The 25,829-nt window shown below is 41.2% G+C and overlaps 1 protein-coding gene across 3 annotated transcripts in view; it reads left to right on the forward strand.

Annotated features, from left to right (window-relative positions):
* Window positions 1–25,829, forward strand: part of TOX (thymocyte selection associated high mobility group box) — a 194,017-nt gene that overhangs the window by 138,717 nt on the left and 29,471 nt on the right. For 2 of the 3 annotated variants that reach the window (XM_083747820.1, XM_083747822.1), the window contains exons 4-6: window positions 12,742–12,780; window positions 16,828–17,106; window positions 21,875–22,105. In XM_083747820.1, coding sequence (XP_083603946.1) covers window positions 12,742–12,780; window positions 16,828–17,106; window positions 21,875–22,105 — 549 coding nt within the window. The remainder of the gene's footprint in view (window positions 1–12,741; window positions 12,781–16,827; window positions 17,107–21,874; window positions 22,106–25,829) is intronic. The other variant, XM_083747821.1, reaches the window with a different exon arrangement.

A 25,829-nucleotide genomic window follows, 5' to 3' on the forward strand; every position in this document is an offset into this window, starting at 1 on the left:
GCCTTGCGCACCTGGCAGGAGCTCCTGCCGGGCGCGCAAGACTTGCAGACACTCGCCCGAAGCACGGGCAGCCCTCCGTAGGGCCCCCTGTGCTTCGGGCAACAGGCTGCCGCCCCAAGCCTTGCGCGCCCGGCAGGAGCTCCTGCCGGGCGCGCAAGGCTTGCAGACACTCGCCCGAAGCACGGGGAGCCCTCCGTAGGGCTCCCTGTGCTTCAGGCAACAGGCTGCCGCCCCAAGCCTTGCGCGCCTGGCAGGAGCTCCTGCCGGGCGCGCAAGGCTTGCAGACACTCGCCCGAAGCACGGGGAGCCCTCCGTAGGGCTCCCTGTGCTTCGGGCAACAGGCTGCCGCCCCAAGCCTTGCCGCCTGGCAGGAGCTCCTGCCGGGCGCGCAGGGTTGCAGACACTCGCCCGAAGCACGGGGAGCCCTCCGTAGGGCTCCCTGTGCTTCGGGCAACAGGCTGCCACCCCAAGTTCTGCCTCTGAGATTTACAGCAGTGTTTCCCAACCGGTGTTCCGCGGCACACTAGTGTGCCGCGAGACTTTGCCTGGTGTGCCGTGGGAGCTCCTGCCGGGCGCGCAGGGTTGCAGACACTCGCCCGAAGCACGGGGAGCCCTCCGTAGGGCTCCCTGTGCTTCGGGCAACAGGCTGCCACCCCAAGCCTTGCCGCCTGGCAGGAGCTCCTGCCGGGCGCGCAGGGTTGCAGACACTCGCCGGAAGCACGGGGAGCCCTCCGTAGGGCTCCCTGTGCTTCGGGCAACAGGCTGCCGCCGCAAGCCTTGCCGCCTGGCAGGAGCTCCTGCCGGGCGCGCAGGGTTGCAGACACTCGCCCGAAGCACGGGGAGCCCTCCGTAGGGCTCCCTGTGCTTCGGGCAACAAGCTGCCGCCCCAAGCCTTGCGCGCCTGGCAGGAGCTCCTGCCGGGCGCGCAGGGTTGCAGACACTCGCCCGAAGCACGGGCAGCCCTCCGTAGGGCTCCCTGTGCTTCGGGCAACAGGCTGCCGCCCCAAGCGCATATAGTCAATATAGGCACAGAGTTAATTTTTTAAACATTTTCTAATGGTGGTGTGCCTCAAGATTTTTTTCATGAAACAAGTGTGCCTTTGCCCAAAAAAGGTTGGGAAACACTGATTTACAGAATAACCTACATCTTTGGTGGGTGGGAATTCAGTTAGTCAGTGTTTTGGTGGCTTGTTTCCCTCAAGGAAAGAGATTTGTAAACTACTAAAGATAAAAATACTGGCATTGGAACAGCATTCTAGAACTTTTCTGTGTGCTCCATTTGACTCTTTCATTTACTACTGGAAAGTGATCACACCTCGATATGGGATGTGAATACAGATGGATCTGAATCCTACAACCATCTGCAGAGTTGTAATTGCTGTCTGTACCCACTAGTTGTGGACATATTATTCTGCATGGATTCCACATTATTATTTTTGTTTGTTACTTAGTGCCACCCACTATATCTGCCCCTCTTTTTTTAATACCAGTAAGCTACTGGGGGTTCTGAACCAGTGCCTCAAGAGGGTAAGGATCTGGATGAGGAATAGCACACTGAAGTTCACTCCAAACAAGACATGTGCTCCTTTTCTGGAGGAATACAGGCTTGTAAACAGAACTTGTTTTGGATGGAATTCTACTCCACTTGGGAGTTCTTCTGGATTCAGCTTTACATTTGACCAAGTAGCAGCAGTGGCCAGGATTGCATTTACTGTATCAGGTTGGCATATCACTCATTCCTCCATTATCAGTTACTTCAATGCACTCTTCATGAGTCTGCTGTTGGTGAATTTTTGAAAGCTGCCGTCAGTCCAGATTTCAGCAGCAATGATGTTTGTGGGCATATACTTATATATGTTTGTGGGCCTATACTTACATATTTTTTTGCCATTTCTCATAATACTAAAAAAAAAACAAGGTTAACCAAATAACTTGAACATTGGGAAATTCAACACAGATAATAAGAATTGCTTTTTGCAACAGTGAATCGTAAAACTATGGGATTAGCTACCACAAGATATCATGGTGGCCGCCAATCTAGACAGCTTGAAAAGGGTTAGACAGCTTTGTAGATGGTAGGATTATTAGCAGCGGCTGGCATTGCCTCCAGCAACAGAGGCCACTGAATACAAGTTGCTTAGGAGCATGACTGGGGAGTCCTGTTCATGTGTTGCCTTAGGGGCTTCCTATAGGGATCTGGTTGACCCCTGTGAAAACTGAATGGTAGACTAGATATACTTTTGGTCTGATCCAGCAGGGCTATTCTTATGTCCATGTGCAAACGGCATTTTCTGACTGGCGTGCAGAAAGTTGATCCATCCTGTTATGTTGCTGTCTTGGGCCATGGTAGTTGCAGATGCACCCAGTCCTTACCACACGTTAAGATATTTGTGTGACTTAAAGTTATTTGTACAGAAGAGGCAGCAGGATTACCCTTTATGAACTGCTCTATAGGCCAAGACTTGTTAGAGAAATGGTCTGCTGCTATTATTCAGCTGAGAGATGTAAGGAAACATCATAAGTTGATGCAGTGTTCATGCTCACAGGGAATAAAATGTGTTAGCCTACAAAAGTATCTTTCCTGGATTTATGGATCTGCCCAGCAAAAAAAAAAAAAACAAAAAAACCACTCATTATGCACATCAGACCTGTTGGGAGAAATTCAACATAGTGCTATAGAAATTGTTCTGTCAGTGCAAACATTTCAGCTTGCCAGATGGAATAGTCTCCTCTCCCTCCTCTCCCTGCACTCTGTTCTGGAGGTTTTCCCAACCACCCTGAGACAATCTGTGGAAGATGGGGGCATGGGGAAGGAGAGAGGGGAAAGTCCCGCTGTGCTAGCAGAAGTCCTTGCAGTGGCTTCTGCTAGCGGGACTCATTAGTTGAAACTGGCCCATTGCATCTTGAAGATAACTTGTGGGTTACATTTCTCCAGCTCTGACCTTTGAGATAAGTGGAATTAAATATTACTTTCTTTGTTACGTATCTGTTACTATGACTCTTCCACAACTACAAAAGCTATACTTATAGTATCACATCATCTGTCATGCAGAGGAAATACCAGAATGATGCAGCTTCAAAAAGCACAATAATGCTGGGAAGCAGAAAAGAAAAATAATTTGATTTCTTAATCAGTGCACAGTTCAGTGATGTTAGACTTTTGATATATAACATGAAGAGCAAGATGAGATTTGGCAAGTGTTCACAAGTTAATTAGCCGGTGTTACAGTTTCACAGATGCTGTGGATGAAAACAACCTGCAGTTATATAATGTGTACACAAAATGCTACAAAATGTGGTATACTAGAGCAATTGTGAAGCAAATTCATTGTTGCAGGGTGAAGCAGCAAATTGGGCATCAGACTGAAAGCACTGTAGAACATTTCTATTCTTCTTTCAGAGTACTCTTATTTGTGCTACCTACCATCCTGACATCTTGCAACTGTCACTGTGAACGAGGGACCTTCTGCATGCATGTCATACATTCTGTGGCTCTTCTTCAGGAAAATTGAAGCATAATAATTTAATCTTTTTGATCATTAAGCAACTATAGAAGTTTTAATACAACTGTTTCAGTTTTACATCAACCTGGAACCCCATCGATACTACTAAGATCTGTAGAGATTTATAATGTATAAGTGATGGCTTCTTGCTGAACTATACAATGTTCTTTTTAAATGACATAGAATTGTAGAGTTTCAAAGGGTTCAGGGGTCCAACCTCTGAATAAAAGACAAATTTCTTGCCTTGCTTTTGTTGCACAGCAACACAGATATATTATTTCTAGTGATTCTTAGGAGCCCAAGGTGAAGCTGAGGATGGTGTGGCATTCAAGATCTGCTTTAATAAACCATTGCAGAGTACCAGATGGCAAGTTTGGTCTGAAGAGAATGGACATGCAGAAAATGTTAAGGTTTTAAAAATCTTTGGAAATACTAGATACTGTATAAGCTTTCTAAGGCAAAAGGGGAGTGAGTGATGCATTCATCTGAAATGGCACATCACTGCATTTCCCCTTAGAAACTGCACCTGAGGGCAGAGCATGGGTGGGGACCGATTCTTTCAGATTCTGACTTAGCATAGCAAGAGTAAAATGAGATACTGCAGTGATGGGAATTGTCACTCCTGGAACAGGGCTAAAACTGCATATTACGTTGCAATTACTTCTTGTCATTGACAGGTATCAAATTACATGGCTGGACTTATTAGAAAAAATGAGTGAACAAAGTATTAAGAAAGAGGTTGAAGAAGGATTGCAGGAAAGGAGATGCTGCATAAATATTGGAGCAGAAGAAGTAGCCAAACAAGGAAGCTACAGCAAGGGATGTCAAGAAGGGATTAAGACCTTTACCTATCATGCAAGAAGATTAAGCATCGGTCATTGAATAAATAGATACATGAGATGAAGAGATTTCTCTCTCTCTTTCTTTCTGACATGCTGAATTTTGCAGAATTCTCATTTGGGGCTTCTGAGAGCTTCATGCCAGGAAACATGTATATAATCCCAGTTTAGATTCCCTACATTGTCACCTAGGAAACATTGGTTGTGTTTGGGTTGAAATGAGTACACTGTGATGTGAAGAGAATCACCACACAACATTACTGTGGGTCACATCCTAGAAACAGGGATAGCTTTCCATATAGATAAGTCCAGGAGCGAGCTTTTCAAAATTGAGAATTAAGATTTAGAAGCAGAGCCATGTATGCAGTTTAAAGGGCACTCTAGACTGAAGTGTGTTTTCTAAGTATGTTACTGTATTCTTTGTTTTATTATTTTAACCTATATATTCAATTCTAGTGTTGTTCTTAAATAGCTTGCCCAAGGTTGACATTCCTTGCTTTATTTTCGCTCTGAATTGCTTTGATACATTTTCTTTCAGAGAGCCATTGAATGAGCCAAGTATATTTTTTTCTTAAGACAGGCATAAATGTCACTTGAGATTAGATAAGTTGTTTTAGATCACCATGGGCTGTTTTATCTGTTTTACAATGTGATCCTATACATATCTGCTCAGAAGTAAGCCCCGTTGGTCGAAGCCTTAAGCTGCTCTGGCAATAAATTTTACCATTTTTCTCCAAGGGGAAAGTTGGGTGAATGATGGGGCTTGATTTGCATGAAAGTGGGGGTGATAAGTAAGTGGGAGGGCCCAATAGCAAAGATTTGAACTTGCCCTTAAATGGCTGTGGTTCTGGTAATCAAGCCTGTGTTCTTGCATGGGAGAATTGCCATTGCTGGTTTGGTTATGGAATGTTCATGGAGTTCCCAACTACTGTAAGCTGTGAATGAGAATCTTGAGGATATATATGTCTATATGTGGTTTGTTTCCTTGTTGGACTCCGTCAATGAGCATTTGTGGGGAATATTGGTCTATCTGTCCTGTTGACAGAGACTTACATTGAAACACATTGGCAGTGGTGATGTTAGCTAGACATTGCTAGCTGTAAACAAGTTGCTCTGGTGATACCGTTTGCTCATTATGAGGCTTGAAAGGGATTCTCTCCCCACCCCCACCCCATATCCAAAACTGGCTCAAAAAGCCACTGATTTATTTATTTATTTCACATTCATTGAGGTATGGGGCCGCTTTGCAAGCTTAATCCTGGTTTTCCTCTCATATAATGAATAAGTAATCTGTGTTTGGCCTTGTGTATTGATTTTTGTCAATTATGTAACTAATAGCTGTTTTTATTTTAATAATGCAGATCTTTCAGTGCTTCGTTCTGAAATCAAACCTTTTCACATTGGCTTACTCTCCTGTTCCAAACTACTTGTCTTTTATTCCCTCTTTGTTCTGTCCCCAGCCATTGAAGCTTCAAATTATTTTATTCTGCAACCTCTTATTTTTCTTTTTCCTCTTTCAGAGCTCATTGTCAGTACCCCAGTCTCACTTTAAAACTAAAGCACATCTTATCCACATGATGGGTAAAATATTTCTGCTAGTTTTTTGTTAGATTTCTCCAGTTGTAGTTCACAGGGCTAGGCTTTGGCAGTACATATAAAGAGGAGAGGCGTTTTATCTTAAGAATGGTTGATTTTACTGTACGGGGTGCAAGAGGATGAAGGAAGTGCTACAAAACTGGTTTCAACACAATACCAGTTAATTGGAAATGGGTACATTCTTTCTGAGACGTTGGGTCATTTGTAAAATGTCAGCAAGATGACAATGATAATAAGAATCTCTATTTGCCTCAATATATATATATATATATATATATATATATATATATATATGCTTTCGTAGATTTTCACGGGTACAGGAATGCAGGTTTTGGTGTCCTCGGGTGTCTTCCCGTGTAAAAGTTGGGGTGTCTAGGCGACGTTTCGACGAGGTCTCACTCGTCATCTTCAGGCTGGTGCTTTCGGCTTCTTGTTACTGGAACAGAGCGGGATCTCAATGTTTGAGTTCCTATAAATACTGTAGAGGGGGTGTGGTGTCTAGCCTCCAATGTTCTGGGCAGAGAGGAAGTTCCCAGGCTAGTGTGCCTTTTCTTCTTTTGTTCCTTAATTACTTGAGAGATACCTTGAGTGATTTCTTGAGTGATATCCTGAGTACCACTTAGGTGGGTCATTAGGTGTGGATTAGTTGCTAAAGTCTTTGTGTCTTGACCTCTTGAACTTTGTGAAGAGTTTTCCTGAGAAGATGGCTGTATTGCACTTAGTTGTGCTTTGGCTTGGCTTCGTGTATAGGGGCGAGCTGTGGTTTTGTGGCTTGTGTCAGCCAGATCTGTGTAGGGATTGCAGGGGGGTGCAGCATCCGGAGGTGCCACCATGGATTGGCTACTGGATGGTGTCAGTAATTCATCTGTGGAGAGGGTCTGGGTTTGGGTCTGGTGTGGTTGATTGGTGTTGGCGTTCTGTGTGCCTCTGGATCTGGTGTCAGTTTTTGTGGGGAGGGCTAATTTCCAGATGTCTGGCAAGCGGGATGTGTCGTCACGCTTGTTCATGTTGTGAGGGTGTTTCTCTATCTCGATGGCTTCCATGATTATTCTCTTGTGGTGATGTTCCGTGTTAAAGAGCAATTTGGAATCTGCAAAATTAATTTCGTGTCCTGTTTCTTTCATGTGTTGGAAAAGAGAGGAAGTTTTTTCTTCTTTTTTGACGGCATTCTTGTGTTCTGCGATACGTGCATTTATTCGTCTGTTTGTTTGTCCAATGTACGTGGCTGGGCAGACTTTGCAGGGTATTTCACTCAAGGATATTTCAGGATATCACTCAAGAAATCACTCAAGGTATCTCTCAAGTAATTAAGGAACAAAAGAAGAAAAGGCACACTAGCCTGGGAACTTCCTCTCTGCCCAGAACATTGGAGGCTAGACACCACACCCCCTCTACAGTATTTATAGGAACTCAAACATTGAGATCCCGCTCTGTTCCAGTAACAAGAAGCCGAAAGCACCAGCCTGAAGATGACGAGTGAGACCTCGTCGAAACGTCGCCTAGACACCCCAACTTTTACACGGGAAGACACCCGAGGACACCAAAACATATATATATATATATATATATATATGCAGGTTTTGGTGTCCTCGGGTGTCTTCCCGTGTAAAAGTTGGGGTGTCTAGGCGACGTTTCGACGAGGTCTCACTCGTCATCTTCAGGCTGGTGCTTTCGGCTTCTTGTTACTGGAACAGAGCGGGATCTCAATGTTTGAGTTCCTATAAATACTGTAGAGGGGGTGTGGTGTCTAGCCTCCAATGTTCTGGGCAGAGAGGAAGTTCCCAGGCTAGTGTGCCTTTTCTTCTTTTGTTCCTTAATTACTTGAGAGATACCTTGAGTGATTTCTTGAGTGATATCCTGAGTACCACTTAGGTGGGTCATTAGGTGTGGATTAGTTGCTAAAGTAAAGTAAAAAATAGCCAATATCCTCAGAAACCCCAAGGATAAAATCCAGTTGGAAAACCAAGGGATCTATGAAATACCCTGCAAAGTCTGCCCAGCCACGTACATTGGACAAACAAACAGACGAATAAATGCACGTATCGCAGAACACAAGAATGCCGTCAAAAAAGAAGAAAAAACTTCCTCTCTTTTCCAACACATGAAAGAAACAGGACACGAAATTAATTTTGCAGATTCCAAATTGCTCTTTAACACGGAACATCACCACAAGAGAATAATCATGGAAGCCATCGAGATAGAGAAACACCCTCACAACATGAACAAGCGTGACGACACATCCCGCTTGCCAGACATCTGGAAATTAGCCCTCCCCACAAAAACTGACACCAGATCCAGAGGCACACAGAACGCCAACACCAATCAACCACACCAGACCCAAACCCAGACCCTCTCCACAGATGAATTACTGACACCATCCAGTAGCCAATCCATGGTGGCACCTCCGGATGCTGCACCCCCCTGCAATCCCTACACAGATCTGGCTGACACAAGCCACAAAACCACAGCTCGCCCCTATACACGAAGCCAAGCCAAAGCACAACTAAGTGCAATACAGCCATCTTCTCAGGAAAACTCTTCACAAAGTTCAAGAGGTCAAGACACAAAGACTTTAGCAACTAATCCACACCTAATGACCCACCTAAGTGGTACTCAGGATATCACTCAAGAAATCACTCAAGGTATCTCTCAAGTAATTAAGGAACAAAAGAAGAAAAGGCACACTAGCCTGGGAACTTCCTCTCTGCCCAGAACATTGGAGGCTAGACACCACACCCCCTCTACAGTATTTATAGGAACTCAAACATTGAGATCCCGCTCTGTTCCAGTAACAAGAAGCCGAAAGCACCAGCCTGAAGATGACGAGTGAGACCTCGTCGAAACGTCGCCTAGACACCCCAACTTTTACACAGGAAGACACCCGAGGACACCAAAACCTGCATTCCTGTACCCGTGAAAATCTACGAAAGCAAATATATATATATATATATATATATATATATATATATGTGAATAGCAAATGCATATGAAATAACCTAATGTCTTCATATCCTCTTGTTTAATGAGATATGCCATGATTTCCCTTATTCTTTGAAGACTGTGGCCATTTCTTTTCCAAATACAGCAAAACCAAATCATTGAGTTTTCCTGTTTTTAAATATACAGTGCTTGGGGTGGCAAACTGCAGTCACATTATTATCCTGCATATATTAATAAGACAAAGTTGTAAATAATACAATACAGGAGAAAGAGAGACTTATTAGCATATCATTAAACCACTTTAGTCCCCAGAGCAAAACCCATTTTTTATCACTTACTAGAAGTGTCTTGCCTTATAATTATACATATATGAAATTGACAAAGGCACAACATTTGACTGGGATGCTGGGTAGCTTGTTCATTTTGCCATAAAAAGACATAGTCAGAATATTTAAATTGCTGCTATTCTTATTAATATCAGCACGGTCATATACGTGTCTACTCAGAAGCAAGTTCCATTGAATTCAGAGGGAATTGCTACTAGGTAAGCAAGTATAGGATTGCAGCTTCAGACATTTAGGGTACTGTTATTGCTCATAAGTATTTGAGCACTGTTTTCAGTTAATAATTCTGGGAGGAAATGTAATTACCTTAGTATTGTTACATGTAATAATATCTGTTATTTCTTATGTAGTTTAATTATATTTCTTATGTAGTTTAATTAAACCCCCTTGATGACTCTGAAGAGTCTTATAGAGCCCATAATTTCCCTCCACCTCACTGGACAGTGGAATGTTGATGAATGAAATAACCAGTACTCCTAAATCAATACATTTAAGAAAGAAACTTCACTTACTAGGCCATTTAGCTTTAAATTGTTTGATAACTTGCTTAAAATAAAAAGCAAAATGGTCTTGCATATGTTTTCTTCTCAAGTATTTAATGAAATGCATCTTCATACTATAGGAGGTGCTTCAGAGTTACCGTACTTCTCTATGGTTTCACCCGTGTTGTTGCAGATCGTGTCCTTCCTAAAAGTGGGCACGTGTTGCAGTGAGACCTGGAGACCGACCTGCTGTGTTGTGGGTGGGTAAGATTGGATAGCCACAATACCCGATTGGTAGGTCCATTGATGTTGGGTTTAATCTGGCCAATGGGTCCAAACGGATCGAGGGACCTATATATACCCATGCACATGACCCAGAGCTTCCTCTTTCGGCTCGTGCATTTGGAACACCTGCCCACCTCTCCCTACTTTTAGGGCATTTTTTGCAATTGACCTTGTTATGCCGTCATGTGTCGTATGTCGTTGGGACAGGGGCACGGCAGGAATTTTCCCCACTTGGCTGATTGGCTGGTGCCATTTGGCTTTTACCTGCCGCATAGCAAATCGTCACAACTTGTAAGTTGCGGATAGGCACTGGTTCAGGTGATAGGGATGGGAGAATGGTCTCGCCATCCCTATGTGAAGGGTATTTCATTAAAGGAATCCAGGGACTCAGCTTGGTTTGGTCAACCCCCGAGAGGGGATTGTGCCTGTGCCTGAGTCCAGGGGAGCATCTAGAGGGTGAACATAGTCTGTTCCTGGCTTTTCGCCTACCCAGGAGTTTACCCTTGGCTGACCTATGCTGGTGCTCTGGGTGAGCGCTGCCTGCAAGGGTGCAGGGAGCTAGTCGAACCAGAGCCTATGCAACCACTCACTTCCTATAATCAATAAAGTTGTGGCCTAAATTCTGCCAAAAAAACAAAACTAAAATTTGAGTCAAATGTGTTTTTATTTAGGGGGGAGGTATCTGGGTCTGAACACGCAATAACATTGAAAGGCCTGGTACTTTGCGGTAGGACCAATGTCTTTTCCATTGTATCATCATATTGAACCATAGGCGATGGTTCAATGGGGCTGCATGACTGGTCCTTCTAACATGGTGCCAAGCCTTTAAATACTTGGACTGCCGAATGAAGCAGCTCTAGCATATATGAAGGATACCTGATTTAGTGCTATAATGCAATATGCTGCTGGCTTAGGAGTTCTAGGAAAGTGATTTTAAAATATGAAATAAGGACTTCCCTTTTCACTTGTGATTCAGGCTTAAGTTATAATTAAGTGTAAAGTGTCGATAAAGGCAACTATGCTAGTATATAGGCTCACATATTAAAATATTAACCTATTAGAATTAGGATGCACTGGGTTTGGTTTTTCTAAGATTCCCCATTAATTCTTCAAAATGAGTCACAATTAGAAGTTTTATTGATTGCTAAGAGGGTCCAAATGAGTGGACCCTGAAAGATGAAACTAAATTAAAGGCATCTGTCCAAATTAAAATGGAAGCATGCATGAAGAATATACTAAATGAACATGTATGCTCCTGTAATAATACTTTTATTATCTTCAGCTTGCAGGCCAGACTTTTAATTATGACCTCTTTTTATATATCAAGGAAAACCATGTATTTGGGATTAAAAACCTATTTCTTTAACTAGTCAGGTTAAAGGCTGTGGCTTGATACATTCCAGGCTGCAACTTTTATAAAAACCAGAGAACACTTCTAATAACACTTTTCTAATTTAATGGTTCAGTGCACAGTCAGTAAAGATTTAAATAATTCAGAAAGAAAGCCTATTTTCTTCCTTTATTGGAAGTTTGAGTCAGGCAAATTCTTTGACATTTAATAGGTTTTAACCCTTTTAATAACTTCTTATAATGAAATTTATTGGAGGTTGTTTTAAATAAAGGGTTATTATATTAGAGTGAATAGCAGTCAGTGTGTTTTTTATGATTAGTTTTGAGACCTTGGCCCTGTGTGACTCAAAAGGTTATTAACACATCAAGTAGAAGAGAATGTTAATATTCACAAAATTAAGTGTGTACCAAGAAATGTTACGCTAGTACATTTGTGTCATTACATGATCATGCTCTAAAAACCTGCTGTTAACATTTGAGTATTTAATTGTTTTAAAGAAGCTTACGGTCACTTACAAGAGCTGATATGGTGAAAGACAAGATGGCTTCCTTCAAGAGAGCATTACCCAATGTTAATAGTAGAAACCAATAATTGAATGTTATTTTTTCTTGGTTTTTTATTACTGAGAAATTTATTTTAAGCCTTATAATTTCAGTTACTTAAGAATAAGATTAGTTTCTCATCAAATTATATTTTGATTCTAGCCTGAAGCAGATGAGGTTATTTAAACTGCAGCATGCTATAAACCAGAGATCCAGGCAATGTACATCTTTTGTTACTTAAACTTTATCAGTAAATCACTAACTCCTTTAACAAATCTATGAATATTTCCTGTATTAAGGGTATATTTTGCACCTGTCATGGTCATCTTTAATTATCATATTCAGATCACTTTTTTATTTCATCCTTTTGAATTATTATATTGCAGTCCATTCAAAATTCAGCTACAGATTTCAATCATTACTGCTGTGACTAAAATGCACAGGCAGGTTTGTGAGGCCTTCAAAAAAGTGTTTTCCTCGATACAAGAAGACTGTTGATCTGGAAAAATATTTCAAGCCTTGGGTGAAAACATGACATTCTTAGAGCAGTGGAAGTTCCTTTGTTGCATTTGGTCCATATGACCTCTTTGTCAAGGTCTGGGTGGGAGGTAGGGATGCCTGTTTTAAGAAGCTTGCTGTGCTCAGTGCTGAACAGTGAGATTCCCTGTTGTTATTACTGAAAACTGTCCTACCACATCCTGCCACTAGCCATCCATGCAACTTTTAAAAGTTAATAAGGAGTGAACAAATGGATTTTTAAAGGAATGCTTATGTAGCACTTTAAAACTTTAAAGGATGGATAGCTCACCTGGAGAATACAGAAGGGCAAAACTAATCACAGGCATGTCTTTTATTTCAGCTGCGAAACTGGACTAACATGGCAGCTGAAGAATTTGCTGTGAGCTCTGTTTTTATATTACATCTGTCTTTTCCCTTGGCTTTGGGGTTAATTTCCATCTTGCTTCAGCTAGCATGTATAGCGGGGTGGGCGACCTGTGGCCTTTAGCCTTATTTTATGTGGTCCTTGACCAAATTCAGAAGCCCTCTGCAAGTGGTCAGCTCAGACCTTGTGACAAGAGCCATCTGTTCCTCCCTGGCAGCTGCTGGGTAAAGAAAAAAAGTGAGAAAGAAGGTGTTGAAAAAGTGTCCATTTTTAGTTCTAGCCTCACCAACAGCCAGTTTTGGTCCCACACACAATTGATGTGAGGTTCCTGACAAATTGCCCCAAACATTACCCACCTCTAACTTGGATGCCTTGTGGAAATGGAAAGGTACCTGAATTCACACAAGATGTACTCCCAAATTTCCACCAATTTACTCCTTCCATTGAAGCTCAACACTCCATCTCACTTTGTTCAAGAATGTCTCCCAACAATTGGCAGTGGCATTTGAGCATTTGCAGAGACGTGCAGCAAGGAAGAAGGGGTGGGAAAGCCATTTCCTTTGGAATCAAGGTATTATGATTCATGTAAGCATTATTACTGCGATCTAAATCAAAAGAACAACTTTGGTTGTTCTGTGCTCTAATAACTAATGCCATTAAAGCCATAGTTATTTACAATTCATACTTACCTGATCCTTGTTTAGTTCTATGCTTTCTTCTTGATTCAGTCAGTTTGTGCAATGGGAACGATTGGTCGGGCAAAGGCCCAGTGGTAGATCATGCGCTTTGCATGCAAACAATCTCTGGAATCTTCAGCTAGAACTGGGAAACCTTGGAGAGCTGCTGCCGGTCAATGAAGACTATACTGAATTAGGTTGACCATTGACCCAACTCAGTATAAGACATTTTCACATATTTCTGTAAATTAAGAACAGCTAACTGCAGCCCCAAACAAATACTGCCATAGAGATTTGCTGCCACTATTTCTTTCCATATTTGGTCACTTATCAGCATTACTAGGTTGAACCTATTAACAAACTGCCTCACTCGCTGCCCCAATAGCTGTCTTACTCATTTCTTACACAATGTGGTCTTCTTCTTCCTCTACATGCAAGCTCCTTTTTCCTTCTAGTTCACTATGGTGCTATGTTTCAACTGCACAGATACCAGCCATGGGTAGTTTTCTAACTAGGTGCTAGTGGTGGGTAGGGCAATAAGCAAAAGTGGCTGGATACTGCTAATTTTACCTTTGTACAGTAGGCTTCTTTCTACCTGCACACACACTGCCCTTCATCCAGGAAAAGAAGAAGCATTATCAGTGTTCACTGGCACATTCCAGCCAGACAGAAATGCCACGTAAGAATGCAGGGCAGGGCCCACGGGGAGAATGGCCTGAAAGAAGTTGTGGCTGGAGAGGTGGCCAGATAGAGATGCCTGGGGCCTGAAGTTCCACACAAACACATTCTCTACCCGTACTGTTTTGTAATTGCAGGAAACAGGATGTGGTGGTGTTAATGTGTGGATTACAATTTCAGCTATCTATTTTAACAAAACTCAGCTCTAACTTTGCCTCATTTCAATTTTTATTTTTTTTTAAAATGCTATGATAATGTGCCACTGCAATGTATCCAAAAGGCCCTGTAGATAAGTGCTGGGAGGGTGGGAATACTCTGTTGAGTAATTGTACAGTATAAGCGCTAGTCACACTTTAACTCCTGCAATGCATTTCAGTAGCCTTGAGGAAAACTCTCTCCAGCGTTCAGGGTCAAACGATAACAGGCCAGGCTAAATGGAAGGGCTTCAGAGATGCCTCACTTCTCCTTGTTCTTGCTGCATCTGGCACACTTCCAGGCCTTTCCTGCTAACACCACAGAAAGCAGCAGCTGGTGACTAACATTAGCAAATAAGGCCTCAGGGCTGCCCATATTCGAGTTCTTCATTCACCAACTGCTATTCAGCAAAACAGCTGGATCAGAAGCGATACAGCCAAGAAGTAGTTAGAGTTTTATGTGTACAACTGTTCAGATATAGATTGTCTGCTAGAGGCAGAGATAATGATAGCTTTCAAGGCTAATATGTTTGACTAGGATGGAGCTGGTGTTTGAAAGAAGAGATTAAAGTGCCAGTAACAATCACAAAATGTTTTTCAAGATTCAAATGTAAGCCATTGGTTGACAGTATACATTGATTTCCCTCTCTCCTCTTTCCTTTCCCCCTCCCCCCCTCCCTAAGTATCAATTCTACACATGCCAGAAATTTTATTACACAAATCTGTACAAAGTCTGTTAAAAGTGATAATTCATATTGCAATGTTCCACGTTAAAATGTTTGGGTGAAAAATAAAACTACAGTGCATGTTCTGGGACTTCTAGATACAGCTGGCATGAATGTGTTGCAATCCATGTGCATGCCCAAAAAATTAAAATAAAGCAGATCAAATCCTAATCTCCATAGCATTTCATAACCTATAGTCAAGTCTTGATGGAAATACTACAATAGTATAATGAATATCCTACCTGTCGTCAATAGTTATATGATGATCTCTAAGGGTTGTATGAGATGCAAGCATGTCTGTGTCCAATCTAGTTCAGACATAGTTGGAAGAAATGTTTCCTGCTTGGATGCTGAACCACAGTGAACCTCAGGCTCCCCATTTCTCCCTCTTTATTCCATCTTCCTTCCCTCCTTCTTTCTTTCGGATGACATTTAATGCTTTTGATTTTAAACTATCCACATTTCCTCATGATGTTCAAACTTGGGAAACTGTGAGTTGCTAAAATTATGAGCTAAGATCAAGCCAAGGTAAAATCATGGTTATAGACCCTGGCTTGTTCTCAATTCAAGTTTTAAACAAAGCTCACTTTCCCAAATCCAGACATCATAGGGAACTGTGGTTAGCTTCTGGTGCATGAATAAGCAGAGGGAAGTAAACAAGCCCAAAGCTCTCCATGCCTCATTCTCATGCAGGAAACGTGGCTCCTTCACAGGGCCTATGTTTTCATAACCAAATGTGCAAACTTCCTGGAATTTAAATGTTATGATAAAATATAAATCTGAGAGAAAATTTAATTATTTGCAACAATTAGTTTATGATTAGACTGACATTACTACTTTCTGCTATATATGTTGGGCAGACTTCCAGACTGTGCCCCTTCATTAAATATCTAGAGCTGTTCTGTATTGTGCAACACTTGAAAATAAATACAATTCCAATTTCCAGTCAAATATAGAAGCACTTCTATCATTACTTACATCACCGATTTGTTTACTTGGATCTCCTAGAACTTCTAGGGTTGTGTCCAATCCTGTGCCAGCAGAGTTTCACTGGTACAACAGGACTTGTTTCCTTTCTTCCCCTGCGTCCCCACAGAATATGCTCTGGAGGTGACAGGAGAGGAGGGCCTGCTGCATGCTCAGAAGTCAGTTGTGCCAGCGAATTACAGTAGGACATTGTGGGATATCCATGGACAAGTATATTTGTCTTCTGGAGAAGTAAAGCACTTCATTGTCCATTGATTACTCCTCATCTCAGCAAATTTGGATTCATTGCTTGAATTAAAAAAACAAAATCAGAAGTCCATTAAGGTTAAAAGCAGTGACCCAAATAACGCAATGGATTAATTTGTTGGGTTCAGAACTTTAAAGCTCTTTGCATTCATTTATGATTAGTCAGTTCAATGATAGCATTTCTGAAACCAGAATAGTTCCTCAGGCAGTTTTGGGTATATTAGAACTACAATACCATCTACTGAAGAATTTTGCAGCCTCATATTTAAACCCCATTGATTTAGGAAAAGTTAAGATTTAAATCTAATTATACAATTGCAGCTCATAATTTTTCTGTGCTTGGAGTGTTTTTCAAGGCATGATACATGAATTCTTCACTGAAGTCATTAGAATTTCCTTAAGCACTGAGCTATTAAACGCTGTTGTTCTTAAATGCTGCAATGTTGTTTTAAAGGTTAAGCAAAATATTTTCAAACTCCTAATGAGACAGAATACTTTCAATAGTGGTATAATAATGATACACTCTCACTTTACAAATTCTCCTTTTTCTTTTAGATGCAAGAATTACGGAATACAGAAGGAGCTCAGTATAGTTCCCACCCCCAGATAGCAGCCATGAGACCAAGGGTTCAACCCGGAGATATGAGGCAGCCTGGAATGCTGCAACATGGTCAGCTGACAACCATTAACCAGTCACAACTAAGTGCTCAGCTTGGTTTGAACATGGGTGGAAACACTGTTCCACATAACTCCCCATCTCCTCCTGGAAGCAAGTCTGCAACTCCTTCACCATCCAGTTCAGTTCATGAAGATGAAGGAGATGATACTTCAAAGGTATGACTAGCAACATACTTTTGTTTTTCAAGGTTTGCAACCAGCAGAACATCACAGTGTAAGCGGTTCTATAGTAAATATTTCATTCAGTTGTATGATATTGTTTAAAATTATTTCCATCAAAACAGCATATTTCTGAAATGCGCTAACAAGAAAGATGAGGTTCAAGGCTGGAGTAAGAAGTATGGCAGGAGAGCTGTTCAGCAAGAAAGAATTCTAGATTTTTCTTACAATGTGTTTGTTTTAATGAATGAGAGCATGGGGACATGTTGACAGAAGCAGAAGAGGACAGGAGAATAGCAAAGAAAGGGAATGTGAATTCACGCAAACAATATGTAATGATGGCCACCAGTTCAGGGGCGAATGAAGGCGTCATGACACCTGGGGCGGGGCGTCACTACGTAGGGCACATGTGCAGCATTGCTATGTGCCAGGATCCTCTGCTCATGGCTGCAGCCACAAACTGAGGATTCTGTACATGCGGCTGTAGTGGAGACGGAGGGATCCCACCCGCATCCGTACAGCGCTGGAGCGGTTCTGCCAGCAAACCGCTATGTACAGTGCATGTGCGTTGTCGTTACGTACAGCACATGTGTGCAACACTGCACATGCACTATACATAGTGGTTTGCCACTGGCGCCGGGATCCTCTGCTCGCAGCTGCAGCTGCAAAAGGAGGATCCCCCACATGCGGTTGCGGCGGTGTGAGGAGCTTCCTGCAGCCAATCAGAAGCCGCGCTTTGGTTTTCAAATGTTTTGAAAGTCGAACGGACTTCCGGAATGGATTCCGTTCAACTTCCAAGGTATGACTGTAGTACTATTATTACCTGATTAGCTTAAGTTGTTAAGGCACAACTCAAACAACAAAATAGTATTTTTACGGAAAAATTAAATTTCACACACACAGAGAGAGACTCAAATGTTGATAATTATGAAATGCTGGATACAAGCCCAATTTTGTCCAAATTTCCCTTTTTGGGGATTATCCCTAGAAGCACAATCCTTAGAAGAAAGAATTGTGCTGCATTCATTTTTGTTAGTGATGGATGAAGCTTTAGGACTTAGCAATAACTAGAATTTTCAGTTGCCACTTCTATGTACCTTTGAGATTATTTAATGTAACTTTTCCCATTTTCTTCACATTTATTTTGACCACTTAAGTGTTCTGAATGAGTATTGCCTTCCAGTTAAATGTAACAATTCTTCCTATTGGTTCATTAAACATGTATATTTCTGGTGCAGTGGTACCTCGGGTTACAGACGCTTCAGGTTACAGACTCCACTGACACAGAAATAGTACCTCGGGTTAAGAACTTTGCTTCAGGATGAGAACAGAAATCATGCGGAGGCAGAGGGAGGCCCCATTAGCTAAAGTGGTACCTCAGGTTAAGAACAATTTCAGGTTAAGAACGGACCTCCAGAATGAATCAAGTTCTTAACCCGAGGTACCACTGTATTGCTATTTATAATTGTGACACATTAGATGCTTTGTATGATCACAAATCCATATTCCTAACTAGACAGATGACTGTGTGTTGCATGGTTGTTTGAATTTCACTTATGAAAGGATTTCATGGAATTTAGAGAACAGAGAGTAACTGTAAACAGCAAATGTTAACTAACTGAAACATGATCACTAAAGTACTACTGCAGCCTATTCTGTTTATGTAGCAGAGGCTTTACCATTTTTACTTTATATGGTAAGTTATAAGTAGAATTTTATGTTGTTTGTTCAGTCTATTATGCAGATGGTACTTGATTAAAATCTATTTTAAACTATGGTGATTACTGCGAGATAGTGTGAACGAAACAGCTCTCTTACTGCCATTAAAGGCCTTGGAACTATTGCAGTTTATTTTAAATATGCTTATAGGCGTTCCTTAACTTCTCAGGGGACATTTAGATATCAACAATGTGCCTTATTTGATAGTCTTAAATCCTCTACTATATATCCTTGTGATCTATTATTTGTGCAACATGGTTAATACACACATTTTTAAAGTGAGAGACTATTGCTTTCTTGTGATAAATAAGTTAAATACATCACTATAATTAAGCAATAAGGCCTGACAGGAGGTGGATTACCATGAGCTAACTACACCTCTAGGGATTTTGAAGCACAAGTCTATGCTTAGCAGAATAAGTATGAGGATTTTTTAAAATTATTTCCCATCTGTCTCTGTTTTGGTGGTTAGCAGAAAAGTCTGTGTAACTGCTAGATGCTTATAAGTATAAGGTAGAACATCATCCCCATTATTTTCAGGGTTATTAGTTGTGGAATTCTTTTTAATTTCCACGTTATAAAAAGAAAAAAGAAAAGAAAGAAGAGAATTTCCCCGAGGAATATTCACTCTGCAGCGTGGTAGAGAAACAAGTCAAAGCCAATGGATCATTTAAACTCCTTCAGAGATGTTCAATTTGCCAAGTAATCATTTCCATACTTAACCTTTTGTGAACATTAAAAGTTACTCACAAGGCTAAGCAGTGAGTTATAATTGTAGCCCAAATATGTAAGATTTTATTTAGATGCTTTTGAAAAAGTTGAATTTCCCCTTAGTGCTATATTTCTGGCATGATAATGCGTTGCCATCTGAACACGACCACTCCAGCAGGGGAAATGCTTTGGAGTTGTACATGGGAAGTTGGCAGCCTGACAATTGTGAAAACACGCTAGTGCTTAGGTTTTTAGGGAACAATCCCAACTCGCTCCAGTGGGGCAACCACTACATCACTAACGCTGCTTCCCACAGTGCTAGGGGATAAGGTGGGGCAGACAGCCTATGGAATCTTCTACCCCAAGGTGTAGTAATGGCCACCAATTTGGATTGACCAAAAGGATTAGACAAATTCATGGAAGATAAAGCTGTCAGTGACAACTAGGTAAGGTGGCTATGTTCTACCTGCACTCTGGATGGCAGCATGCCTCTGAATAGCAGTTGCTGGTGAGCACAAGTGCAGAGAGTGCTGTTGCACTCACGACCTGCTAATGGTGCTTCCTATGGACATCTGTTTGGCCACTGTAAGAACAGGATGTTGGATCAGATGAGCCTTTGGCAACAGGTTTCTTATGTTCTTATGAGTCTAAGAGCTCATGTTTGGGTGCTTGCCCAGGCCAAAACCTTCCAGCAGGTGAAAAGCTACCACATCAGATAGATTGTTAGGCTTGCATATTTTCCACTACAATGCTGCTATTAGACCAGAAATAGCTATTACATAAGTAATCAATTTGCGGCATAAGATGGAAGATTTAAACCACAAAATTTAAGTTGAATGAGCCTTGCTCTTTTTCCTGAGGTTTCTCCAACTTTTTGGTAATGGTAGGCAATCAGATTTAGTTTAATAATCCATATTGGGCATGCAGCTTGATTACTTCCATTTCAGTCCCCCTCTGATGCAAGCAGGCAAACAAACGGGGGGGGGGGGGCGCTTAGTCCAAACTCAGGATCATGACTTGTTTCTATCTAGTCATGATCACCTGCCAAATGTAACTCATATTTGTTGACAGTTTATGGTTATTGGTTTTTTAGACAGCAACAAACCACAATATGGTGCCTCCCCCAGTGTGAAGCAAACTGGAAGCAACAAAACTGTGTTCCCCAGCTTCTTAGCTTACAGTTCACAGGGCTTGTGTAATATTGGCTACAGTGACTACTATTTTAAGACTGCAACCATAGCAGACTTTATGGTCTAAGCCAGTTTTTTGCTTGCTTGCTTTCTTGCTTGCTTTTTCTCTCTTCCCCACTCCCCCTCGACCCCACACATTGCTTTCCTTAATATTTTTGGAAAACTCAAAAGCTTCTCACTAAACCTTTGATATTTGAAGATCTGAAGAAGAATTATATGGAAGATTTTCCCTATTTGTCAGCAACACCATCTTTATACTTGCTCTCTGATTCTTTCTTGGCTTCAGTGGGAGTGGCATTTAGAACATAAATAACATTGTGCTTCTAAATGAATTGTTGGAATTATCTTACCCCAGCACCAGTATCAAAGTTTTAATAAAGCTGTTTTCTGTTCTCTTGTCTGGCAACTGAACCTCTAGGGAAAAGCACAATAGACATTTGACCTTGAAAGGCAAAGTGATAAAAAAAATGATACCCCTGGCCATACAGTTATGTTGATCAGCAGCCACATAATAGAGATTCTTTTAAGTATCCAACTTCAGATACTGTTACACAAACAAGATTTCAAAAATAGTTTCATGGTTTTCGATACAGCTAAATTGCAATCATATACAATTCATGTCCAATCCCATCCCTATTAAATCAGGAGGAAGGCACATTGATTCTTAGGGGTTTTTTAAAAGCATGCATACAATTGCTGCCAGTACTAAAGAGGGAGGGACGAAATCTCCATCAGAGAGAATGTAACTTTTACTGCACATGGATTGCCCCAGTGGTTGAACTATAAGCCAGTGTATAATGTGTTATGAAACACTTTGCAGTGATGTCATGCCATTAGCAGTAAGACTTGAAAAAGATGAAAAAGATGAAAAGCTAAGCCAGAACTTAGATGCAGCAATGAAATGATAGCAAACCATAAATGTATAATAAAATTATGAAAATAAGATTACATAACCAAAAATACCTAAAATGCATTTTATAGATGAAATCATGTAAGATGCCAACAATTTGGATTATGAAAAGCACTCTAATTAAAATACAATTTCCAGCAGAACCCCAGATGCATATTGGTTGAGAAATGGGGATTTAGTTTGCTCTATGATCGTGATAGTTTGTATTGTAATATAGTCTTTGCTTTCTTTGCAGATCAATGGGGGAGAAAAAAGACCTGCCTCCGATATGGGAAAGAAGCCCAAAACTCCCAAAAAGAAGAAGAAGAAGGACCCTAATGAGCCACAGAAACCTGTTTCTGCCTATGCATTATTTTTTCGAGATACTCAAGCTGCCATCAAAGGCCAAAACCCAAATGCTACCTTTGGCGAAGTTTCTAAAATTGTCGCTTCCATGTGGGATGGCTTGGGAGAAGAACAAAAGCAGGTACAGCAATACACATATACATATATTAAGTTGATTTAACTTTCCATTAGAAATGGGTCTATTGGCTACTGTGTTTCTTTGATTCCAAAGAGAATCAGTGTGCCACATCAGAATATGAGTCACAAAAGGAAAACTTGCTAGAGGAAAACTGGATCAGCTGCATTAGCATCCTTGCCTATAACTTGACAGTGTTGTTGTGATTACATGAGCTCTGGGCCTAGATTCAACTGCTGTTATATTAGGAGAGTTTTGGCACAATTATGACCAAACAGCTGCAATTTTGGTGCTCATCCCAGGCACATTCCACCTTAGAAGTTGATTCTGATCTGTTGATCTTTTCAGGACTTGCTTCTTCTAACCTATCCTTCTTTGCTGATTTGAAAATTCCCGCAGGATCATACCAAAGGAGTGTCTGCATGTTCCTTCCATATGACTGGCCGTGCACTCTGCTCTTTTATAGGAGAGCCTGTATTTCCTTTTAGTCAGTGCCAGTCGTCCATCAAAGGAAGCCCTTCCCAGTAATATCTGATATTCTTCTGGCTCCAGCAGAATATGACTGCTGTAGCACACTGATGTGCAAAGTGTTATTCTGTTTTTAACATATCTATATGTTGTGTGCCTGGGCCCTTGTCGGCAGAAGAGAAGTAATAGGCGCCCATGATACACATGCAGTCCCATTCCAGACAGCATTTGGAATGCGTATTGTTTGAGAAAATTGCATTTCCCAAATGACAATGTGTTTCTGTTTAAGTGGTAGGAAACTGTGATTTCCTCATCACAAAAGAAACCTTTAAGAAAAGATATCTGGATTACTTTGCAATAACTGTGAAATTATTGTATAATAAAAAGATGTCTAGAAGGGCCCAGGCCATGTATTGGGCTTGAAAGAATTAGCAGCTACCTTTGTAATGCAGCCCTTCTGTGGAAAAGAGAAGTGAAAGTCTGTGATTTCAGATGTGTGTGGGGAGGGTATTATTTTAACACAAATGCAAAAAGGAACTCTCAGCACTTCTTTATATTCCTCCTGATTGTCTCTTCCAACCACTTTGGGACTTTCTTCGAGTAAATGGTGAGGGGAAACTATAAATGAGACCTGTGAAATCAAATGATAAGGAATACAACAATTTCTAGACTCCTAATACAATTTTTTTTAAAAAAAATAGAAACAGTATCTTCCATATACAGAAGAAAAATGCATTTCTTGACCACATGTCTGTTATTTAGCTATTCCCTCTGCACTGTTGCTGCTGGTTCTGCTTGCTTTTTGACACAGTCTAAAATTTTTGTCGAGTTTTGCTGTGTACTGTGTGGCTTATTTGTTGTTTTAAGCTGAATGGAACCCAACTTGAGGCTGCATGGTGAAGGGCAGGCTATAAATGATTTTAAATGTTTCCATGAGCCCCAGCCAGCATGATCCATCCCAGCCAGGGATGATAGGAGCTGTAATCCAGCACCACTCATAGGGCCACAGGTTCCTCACAACTTCATAATGCAACAGGAGAAGGTCCCTGTTACCATTCACAGAAAGAATTAATTCCCCTCCACTACCACCACCATACAATGCTGCCCCATCCTCAGGCCATGGCTATATCCCAACTTAGTTCCCCTAGGGAGAGGTAACAGAGATCTTGCAATCTGAAAAGACAGAAGGTAGTGGAAGCCCAAGAACTACTAGGAATACACTCCCCTCCACCCCTTAAAAAAACAACCCTTCTCCTGTCCCATTATAGGGAATTCACAACAAGAAGCCAGTCAGCTGAGATGAACAAATTTGTCCCTTGTTTAGAATTTACACAGAAATGGTTGCATACAATTATTTTCTTTTGAGTATTTGCCAGACATGTTACATTAATTGACGGAAACATCCAGGGGTTTCTCATTTTCCAGCTGTGTTTATTTGACTAGCATATGGGAGCATGCAAATTATTAAAGGAAAGCTGTGTTAATCACTTGGCTTTGGCACTTTCTCTTTGTGAATTGCAGAGAAACCAATGTGTATTCCATTAAAGAACACATAGTACAGCCATCTGAAAGTTGCTACCTATTGTCATGTAAGTCTTAAACCTTCAAGCCTAATTCAAGTCAGTGACCACTTTGGCATTATCTTCAACCAAACAAGATTTTGCCCTAGGAATCTGTCGAGAAAGGTTATTCTTCTTAGCCATCATTATTATTTATATGTGGCTTATAAGGACAACGAAATTGGCTAGTGGGCCAAACACTGGGGCAATGGATAGCTTGTCCAGGTGCATTAAGGAAGGATTCCCCCCCCCTTCAATACTCTAATGTATACAGCAATGTCTATTGCTTGAAGTAACATGCTGGGTTGAATGGACTATTTGTCCATTTCAATACAGGAATTTTTCTATAATATGTGAATATATTATATTTCAGTATCATGTGAGTGGCTGCTTGCTTCAGGCTTCTAAAGTACATGCTGTGTTCAGACTAAAGCTCAGGAGCAAAATAAACTGTGGCCTCCTTAATCTCCCACCCTCTTCTCCCAAGGCCAGCATTAAAATGATAGAATCATGGAACTTCAAGAAGCCTCAAAAACTTTTCCAGAAATATATTTCCTTCGGAAAAGACAGTCTGTCAAGACCAAGATGTGAGTGGCCTTTGTATATCCTTGCTGGATGTAGGATCTGGGAAGAATCTTCTATCATTTAAGCATAGAATATACAAAGTTGATCAGCAGTATTTTTGTTAACGGGCCAGTCTAGGATTGAACAAAGGGGCTGCAGGTCCTTTGGATGGGCTTTCATATGGCAATAATTACTTTTCACCACAACCCATGTTTTGGTCCTGTTCCAGGCTAGACTACTGCAAAGTGCTCTACTTGGAGGCTGCCTTTGAAGGTGGTTCAGAAACTTCAGCTGGTTCAGAATGTAGCTGCCTGACTACTATTAGACAGCTTTATTATATCAGCTGCACTAATTACCAGTGGGTTTCTGAACCAATTCCATGGGTTTTGACCTTTAAGGACCTAAGCTGTTTTCCTGCAAGCTGTTTATTTGACTGCCTGCACTCATATTTCCTTGTCCACGTCTTATGATCTGTTTTGTAGACTTTCCTGCTGTGCCCATCCCCATGGTCAGTAAAGTGGGTGGCCACAAGAGAAAGGTCCATTTCTGTGGTGGCACCATGACTATGGTATTCCTTCTTATTGGACCTGTACCAAATCTCTAGGCTGCTGGCTTTTCTGAAGGCCCTGAAAAGGAATATTTTCCAACTGCCCTTCCAGGCAGGATGTTTGTTAGCTAAGTGACAGTCTGACAATTATGTTCTCCCCTGTTCTGTATTTTTTAAACTCAAGTGTTGATTTGCAGTGTTTTAAATTCATTATGGCTTTTAATCTTTTGTTTTATCTATGCACTGGTTTGGACAGGCAAGCTGCCTAAAGAAACTTTAAATGAATAAAATAAAATAAAAACTTCCCGCATTATTTGTGAAAGAAATATTGCTTGCAACTCTTATGGTGTTAGCATCTTCCATGTACATCTCTGAGCAAGACAAGACTGGCTTAGGTCATCTTGCCACCACTTTATCCCTATATTTCTTTTCAGCTGTGCCTTCAAATATTTACGACATGGGTACTAAGCTCTGCCACTGAATCTTTTAGCCACTTGTGGTTTGGTTTTAGGAATGTTGCCCTCTGTTCCCCCTCCACATCACTTGGCGTTCCTCTTTGGTTTTTTTGTAAGTAAACTTACACTGGCCATTT

Source organism: Podarcis gaigeae (genome assembly GCF_964106915.1).
Source record: "Podarcis gaigeae genome assembly, chromosome: 7".
Taxonomy (NCBI): Eukaryota; Metazoa; Chordata; class Lepidosauria; order Squamata; family Lacertidae; genus Podarcis; species Podarcis gaigeae.